Source organism: Rhopalosiphum maidis, chromosome 4 (assembly GCF_003676215.2).
Source record: "Rhopalosiphum maidis isolate BTI-1 chromosome 4, ASM367621v3, whole genome shotgun sequence".
Classification (NCBI taxonomy): Eukaryota; Metazoa; Arthropoda; class Insecta; order Hemiptera; family Aphididae; genus Rhopalosiphum; species Rhopalosiphum maidis.
Window position 1 is genome coordinate 34509968 of NC_040880.1, and position 8089 is coordinate 34518056.

The 8089-nt window shown below is 24.2% G+C and overlaps 1 protein-coding gene across 1 annotated transcript; it reads right to left on the reverse strand.

Moving 5' to 3' along the window:
* Window positions 1-3422: 3422 nt before the first annotated feature.
* Window positions 3423-7591, reverse strand: LOC113561330 (ras-related protein RABF2a-like). Its single transcript, XM_026967674.1, has 5 exons — window positions 7320-7591; window positions 6225-6352; window positions 5958-6090; window positions 5669-5824; window positions 3423-3845 (listed from the first exon to the last, which is right to left on the reverse strand). The coding sequence occupies exons 1-5, from the start codon at window positions 7360-7362 to the stop codon at window positions 3691-3693; spliced, it is 615 nt and encodes a 204-aa protein (XP_026823475.1). The 5' UTR covers window positions 7363-7591; the 3' UTR covers window positions 3423-3690.
* Between the last annotated feature and the right edge of the window lie 498 nt (window positions 7592-8089).

Below are 8089 nucleotides of genomic sequence, written 5' to 3' on the forward strand. Positions count from 1 at the left end.
AAATTAAAGACGTTTGGTACATAATCTTTTTAAGTCTTAAGTGTACAGACGGCGTAATTATAAAAACTCCGTTAAAAAAAATCAGACCTAATTAAGACTTAAAAGATTACATAAATATTATTTCTATTTTATATTATATAAAACTATTTATTAACGCCTTACGGATTATATTATCCTCACGTAACATACCTAAATAAAGATTAATAATACTTATAAGCTAGCCAACTAGGTACTTACTCGTTCGAATTTTGAATTTGGTAGGTACTCGTCAATTCACCATTGTCACGAACACTCAAAAATATTAACTGATTATCAGTTTACAGTAAAAAAGATAGGTACCAACCTAGTTTTCATTTGAAAAAAAAATATAGAATAAATGCATCAGATATTAAATGAAAATGATACAATATAAAAAGGTACTGGGGTAAACAATAAACTAATCTAGAAAAAAAAGCCCCGTACCAACTAAATACATTATTCGTTATTTTATTACGATTTACATAATTAAAAATAATCATTACATTTATCGATTTATCGATGTAAGACTTATTTAACATATCTAAAAATATAGCGACAATCTGTATTTAACCAGGCCCGGATTAATACAATCGTAGGCCCTGGGCAAAGCCGTAGCTGGAGGAGGGTCCAGGGGTCCGAACCCCTCAAGATTTTTTTAAAAATAAAATAGTGATGAATAAAGTTAACTGACTATACATTTTCAGTATTTATATTTAAAAAAAATGTTGACCCCCCTCCGAAATTTTTTTCAGTTGCAGCTTTGGCCCTAGGCACAGTGCTTATACGGTATCCAGTATTTAAATGGGTATAAATTCTTCTGTTTAGGAGAGGGAGTGTTGAATTACTTGAATTTCGATGTTAATCCGTTTAAAACAAAAAAAAAAAATCAAATCTAAACTTTTATATGATGATAATTTTACTTAGTATACAAATGTATAGAAAATTAAATTGTTAAAACCATAAAAAAAAACTTATTTTACACCAATTTGAATATTTCTTTATCCCTCGTATTTAAGTATTAAACAAGATAATTGTAAGAAAAAAAAAATTGCCAAACATTTTATTTTTGTATGGGTCCCAAAAATGTTCGTAGGCTTTAGGCACAGTACCTATAGTGCCTATGCGCTATTAAGCGCTAATACGGCCCTGCATTTAACATTGTTAATAATTGTCATTTGTATATATAATTTAAAAAACGGAAAGCCCTTTGTACCAAGACTAGTAAGTTATATAAAATATAAAAAATTTAATCAACTCATTTTCCTTTGTACCTACTTAGGCTTAAGCATAGGTATTTTTAGATATTTTAATTGTTCAAATAAAATGATGAGTATTTACTACCTATTTGAAATCACATTAGTTAAAAATCTAATAAACGTGTCATTCTATACTACCATACTATTTTAATACAAAGATTCAAATAAATTCAACGATTCAAAAATCTGAAATAGGTATTGGAAAATAGTGGAACACTGTAAGTGTGTAATAGGTACCTATGTATATTATATAACGAGTTTAGGTACATAAGTTTATTGACGAGAAAAAAAATTTGGTTTCCTATTTATTTTATTAGAATTTAGAGATCGTTATGGTGATTGACTTTCTTAACTTAGGCCAAATTTAAGCTATAATTTTTGTTCATACCTATATCGTAAACAAATGGTTCCCATTTAGTATGTCACGGACCCCTACCTAAAACTTAAATTGGTCCGGGGACCCCTTATTTCTAAATATTTTAAGTACTTATTTTTCTATTTTGTTTAATTATGAAAATTATATACATTTATTGTCGACCTTTTTCGCGATAATCGAGTTCAATAGAGATAGTTCAAAACTTTTCAAAATACCTAGAATTTCAAACCACAACGAATTTAATTATTCTACTAAAATAAAATAAAAATATCACTTCAGTACAACACACGATTAAAGATATATCTACACAACCACGGTCCACGGACCCCCCCTAACATCAACACGAGGACCCTTAGGGGTCCGTGGACCACCAATTGGAAACCACTGTCGTAGACGATGAGGACAGATACCATCATTCGTTAGAATTCAGAGATATATATCATGAATGTTTGATTTAAGAGGATGTCAACGTAATAATTGTTTGGTTTATCATTCGTGGGCGTAGCATGTCCAATATAGATAAAACGAATATATGTAAAATCGTTTTGATATGATTTTTGAGTAAAATCAACTAGCTATTAAAAAAATATAGAAAATGCTTTTTTTGAGTTTGACATAACAGTTTCATTTCTTGTTATTATGTGACTTTAAAATTCAAATTAAATTATAAATTTAAATGGATATTAAATTATTTTGAGATAATATTTAGATTAAACGGTGTGTTAATAGTGTTATTCTCTCAAAAATATTATTCTTTTTAACTTTTGTAAGTGTAATTTTACTTTTAAGATACCTAACTAAAAACACATTAAAAAAATTATTTTGCATGAAAGCGTTTTATTTATTGTTACACTAGTATTATGCGTGGACCGTGGACCGAGTCCGGAGAGAGAATTCAGAATACGAATGAGCGATAACATTATAACAATGACATCCTCTTTTTTAATAATGTTTGTCAAACGTTCGATAGGTACCCTTATCAGTTATCGGTATCACATGCAATTATATGAACTATTATTAGCATAGCATGATTATAAGGTAGTTATTTGTTATTATATTATGCTCAACTTCTAAATAAGACTTTTAGACTTTACCTAAAGTAAAATTTTATGAGAGACCATATTTTCGAAGAGTGGAAAAATTATTTAATACGTTAAATGTTGAATAGTTTTTATTAGTGTATTAAATAATTATTATAAATTTGAAACTAATTACAAGTTATTGTAATTATTATATAAAATATTTTTAGAAGAATGATTTTATTGTGCAAGAGTCAATATCTGCTTATTAGGAATTCATTACATTCCACTTTTTAGAAGTTTTTCACTATGCTTAAAAATGTATTAATCAATAACTAATTCTTTCAAAATATTATACAGCATTTATTGGAGATTTTAAATCTATATAATTGCATATAGTTATACAAAATAGATTTAAGTATTTATCAAAAAAATGTCATTAGAAAAAGAATCAATACATTATAGTTAAATTAATATAAATATATTACAAATTAATAAAAGCAATAATTATACAAAAATTTGAATATGAGATATAGATTTGTCAGCTATTTTTAAACTTTTGTATGCATAGAAAAAATGTATGCATACTTATTCATAAAAACTTGTTTTTTTAATGACTTAAACATATACAAATGAGTAAATGATATTAACATGATTTATAATGACAACAAATTAATGATTATAAACTTAATACTTAAAAAACAATGAATATATTTGTTTTCAATTTAAAATGTCTTTATATTTAACAAAAACAATAAATAAATATTAAAACCTAGTGAGTAGTACTTAGTTACGCAATAATAAACGATAATATAATAAATAAATAAAGAGTGTTGATGGCAATAGCTGATTATTTCAAAAAGTATGAATTTCTTTTTTACTTTTAGTGTTCTAATAATTACTCAGGTTAATGTTAAATACATAATGCATATTATATGCATTGCATAAAGTCCTGTACACTGTCTAATTTCAAATATTTGATTATGTGAAAGGAGATTGTTTAACAAATTAAATTATATTATTAATTAGTACAACATTGTATCTTAGAATTATTTATCCTATCATTGTTAGAAACTTCCTCTGGATCAATTTCAAGTTTTAAATTCACAGGTGGTTTAGAACTTTCTACTATTTCTATAAGGTTACGACCAATTTTTGTGAATAAGTCTTGAATACCTGAAAAATAAATAAAAATATTATAGGCCATGGTTTAAATAATAATCAAACATTTTATTTGAACTCTATCATCTCCTTTATAATTTCTTTACTTTATTAAAGTATTTATTTTTTAAATTAAACTCATTTTATCAGTTATTACATTTTAAGGTTGTTGAGTTAAAGAAAAATAATGTTAAATCAATATTACAAAGATATTAGCAAACTATTTTTATTTTTTTGACCCATATGCTAGTAGCTAGTGTGCAATATAGCAAATACAGTGAAACCTGTATGTAATGAACAGTCATGGGACCTCAATAATTGTCCATTTTAGACAGGTTTTAGTGTTTTATAAGTAAAATTAGAGGGAAAAATGAAAATGTTGTACACATATTATATTAATATTGTACATATTATTATAATCTTATTATATTGTACATACACGTTATAAAATTAATTTTAATATTTATCAGCATGTTTACGAATAGACAAACCGCTAGACTCTTTACAATGAATAATATTCACTTTTTTTTTTTAAATCAAAAGATATACGCAGTACGGTAAGTGCCATTGTTAAGAAAAATATGTAAACTCTAACTGCGAATCGATAGAAACTGAATAAAAACATTAAAATATTACTTATGGTTATCTTTTAAACGTATAATTACAATTTATTTCTGGATTTATTTCTATTTAATTGTATCTCAACTTCATAAATTCAATAGGTACTTGCAATTAACATTACCAAAATCTGCGATAATGCAATCGGTTGTAATCTGTGTTTTCACGTGTACTTAATTGCACTCTGTATTGAAGCTGTTTCGTAGTTTGTATATACATTATATGAATTTACATTTAAATTTGAACTAGGATTTTGTCCGTTATGAAATCATTGGGGTAAAATATTAGTGTCTGTGTCCGTAATACAGGTCAAAACACATTGGGATGCCTATCTTTTTGACGAGACCGGGTCATTTTGTCAGTTAAGAGAGGTGTATATTAAGTCAGGTTTCACTGTATGTGTTCAGCAGAACTATGTTAGATTGGTCTAAGAATAAAGTAATTTATTCTATAATCAATAAGATACTTTGATTTTTAGCCTTTGAGAGTGGTTTTGGATAAAAAAATTGGTTTTACAAGTTTGTAATTTTAAGTGAATAAAATTAAAAGATCCCAATAAAACTTTAATTTTTAACATAATCAATTTTTTTTTTATATAACTTAAGAATGAGTAACTAATGATGTTTGCAATTTTTACAAAATAATTATATTTATTATTCTTAATGTATGATAAAATTATTTTTAATTTTAATTCTTCTTGATCTATTAATAGGCATGATACATTTTCAATTTTTTTTTATAATTGTGGATAAAAAATTATTTGTTGGGTCAAAATTCTTGATAATTTAGTACAATATCTCATATAAGTTGTTAGTATAAAAATTTATAATATATAAAATATTAAAAATACATAAGCACAATTTTATTTTATATTATGAAACTTATTAAAATTATAAAAAATTGCAACCTATATTGTAGTTAGAAATTCATAAAAACTTTTTATATTTAAGTTTTAAAAATTGAATACAATATTTTTTATGTCATTCATACTGACACCATAAAATCTAAATATATATAAAGACAATTATTGTTAACAGACATTTTAAGTTTAAATTTGGATAAAATTACTTATTTAAACAATAAATAACGTTGTTAATTATTTTGTTATATTTCATAATTCAAACATTAATCATTATTTCTGGAAGATTTGTATATTAAAAAAATTATAGTAAAGAATATTTTATGTAGTAATTTAATCTAGAATCTTGATTAAATCTCACCTGTATTTGAGTAAACACTAGTTTCCCAGTAATGAGCATTTACTGAATTAGCGAATTCTTCAGCTTCTTCATACATTATTGTCCGTGAATCTAATAGATCAGTTTTGTTCCCAACAACATAATAAACTACAGGTGTGTCGGTATTTTTTCTTACTTCTGAAATTAAAATAAATACTAAGTTAATAAAATATATTATTATATTATATTAATGAATACATATTAAAATAATAACAAATGATAAGTTAACGCCACTTTACTAATTTTAGATAGTTTAAAATTGTTTAAATACCATTAATCCAATTTTTAACTTGATTGAACGAGTCTCGGTCTGATACATCAAAAACAATAGCGACTGCGTCTGAATTTCTGTAATACATTGGAACTAAACTACGAAACCGTTCTTGTCCAGCTGTATCCCAAACCTTATAAAATATACAACATATAATAAAATTAATATTTTTTTTTTTTATTAGCTTTTAATCAAAAATTATTACAAATAATATTAATAGTATTATTTTTTATTTAAATTATGTAATTAAATATAAAACAAAATTACTTTCAAAGTAATTTGATAGTCTCGTAATGTAACTTTAGCATACATAAATGAAGCACCAATAGTTGCTTCACATTCTTTTTGGAAATCACCTTTTATGTATCTTGTGATTATACTTGATTTACCTACTCCTAAAACATTTAAAATATTTATTAAGTTCTAATGTACATCAATATAGGCACTTGTTTTTTTTTTGTAAATTTAAATAAAATCTTTTGGATCAAAATAAAATTTGTTACCAAAGTTTTAAAAACTTGATATTTATTTAGAATAAAATTAACAGATAATTTTAAAGTAATTGTTAGTTTACACTGAGTACTAAATTTAAGCAAATACACTTAAACCAAATGATTTAATAGGTTCTTAATTGTAACTATTAAACACTAAATAAAATAAAACCAAACTTTATATACTACATGTTTATTGATTTATTTTATTATTTAATAAAATAATATTTACAATTTGTACTTTGGCATAATCAGCAAATAAAATAATTTTTAATATGCAAGAATAATATTTAAATATATATATATATATTAATATATGATGAATATCATATAGTGAAACCTAAAACATATTTTAATTTTAATCTATGGAAAGGATTTATATGTTGTGTATTTGATGAAATTTGATATTTAACAGATTTGTTTTAGATATAGTTTTAAGTAAATTATTATAAATATACTTCAAAGAAGTTATTTTAGATAGAACTATCACCCATATTTACAATAAAATATTAGCAAAAGTATATTATTTATAACTACTTAAATTTCAAACATTTTTCAAACTGAAATGGATCGTTTATTTTTGGTTTAGGTAAAATTTATAAATTAACTTTATTCTTAGGTGTCTTCACAGTACATTCATCGAAATAATAATATTCTACATTGTTTTCATAATTTAAAATAAACAACTGCAAATCATATCATATGTAAATTAATAGATGATATTATACCTAATATATAAAAAATATTTTAATAATATAACAATGTTTACTGTTCAATAATTATTGTTACCTATTTATTTAATTTTTTAGTATACATCAAGTACAAATGTAATACCGAATTGGTTCCAGTTTATTTTTATAAATTAACTTACCCTGAGAGCCCATGAATACTAATTTGGCAGATAATCTCTTCATAGTTAATTATTATCACTATTTTTGTTGGCAAGTTTATTTAATTATTATAAATATAACGTTTTTAACTAACTGTTGGTTTAAAAAATACCTGTAGGCTATAATAAATAAAAATATTAAAAAAAAATAAACATTGAAGTTAACTGATTAGGAATAAAAGTGAGTGTCAAATGATAACTATTCAACTATGTAAGGTTTCAATCAGTTTAAACAAAGAAGTCTAAGTGAAATATTTTATTTTATAAAAGTAATAAAAATTAATTGGTATTATCTACAGTCTATATTGTATATTAATAATTATTATATTATTTTAATTTATATTTGTTGCGTAATCAATAAAATTGAAGGAAGAGAAAAATATTATAAAATGTTAAGTCAAAGTACCTATTACATAATCTTGTATTCCTAAATACGTGAAATAAGAAAACACAGATTACTGATTTCCATGTAGTATTATAATGTCTATATACACACACACATATATATATATATAATATAAACAAGTTACAACCTACTAACTGCATACCATGGCACGTCAAGGCTATAGAACTTAAACGGTCCATTAGCCGGTGCCGGTAAACTGGTTCTTATCATTTTCATATTAACCAACATATGTACCGCAGAATCATCTATTTTTCTTTATAAATAGTCTTGGGATGTATCGTTATTATGTTCGGTCCATGTACCTAACATCACTGTTATTGTCATTATTCATTATTATAATTTTTTG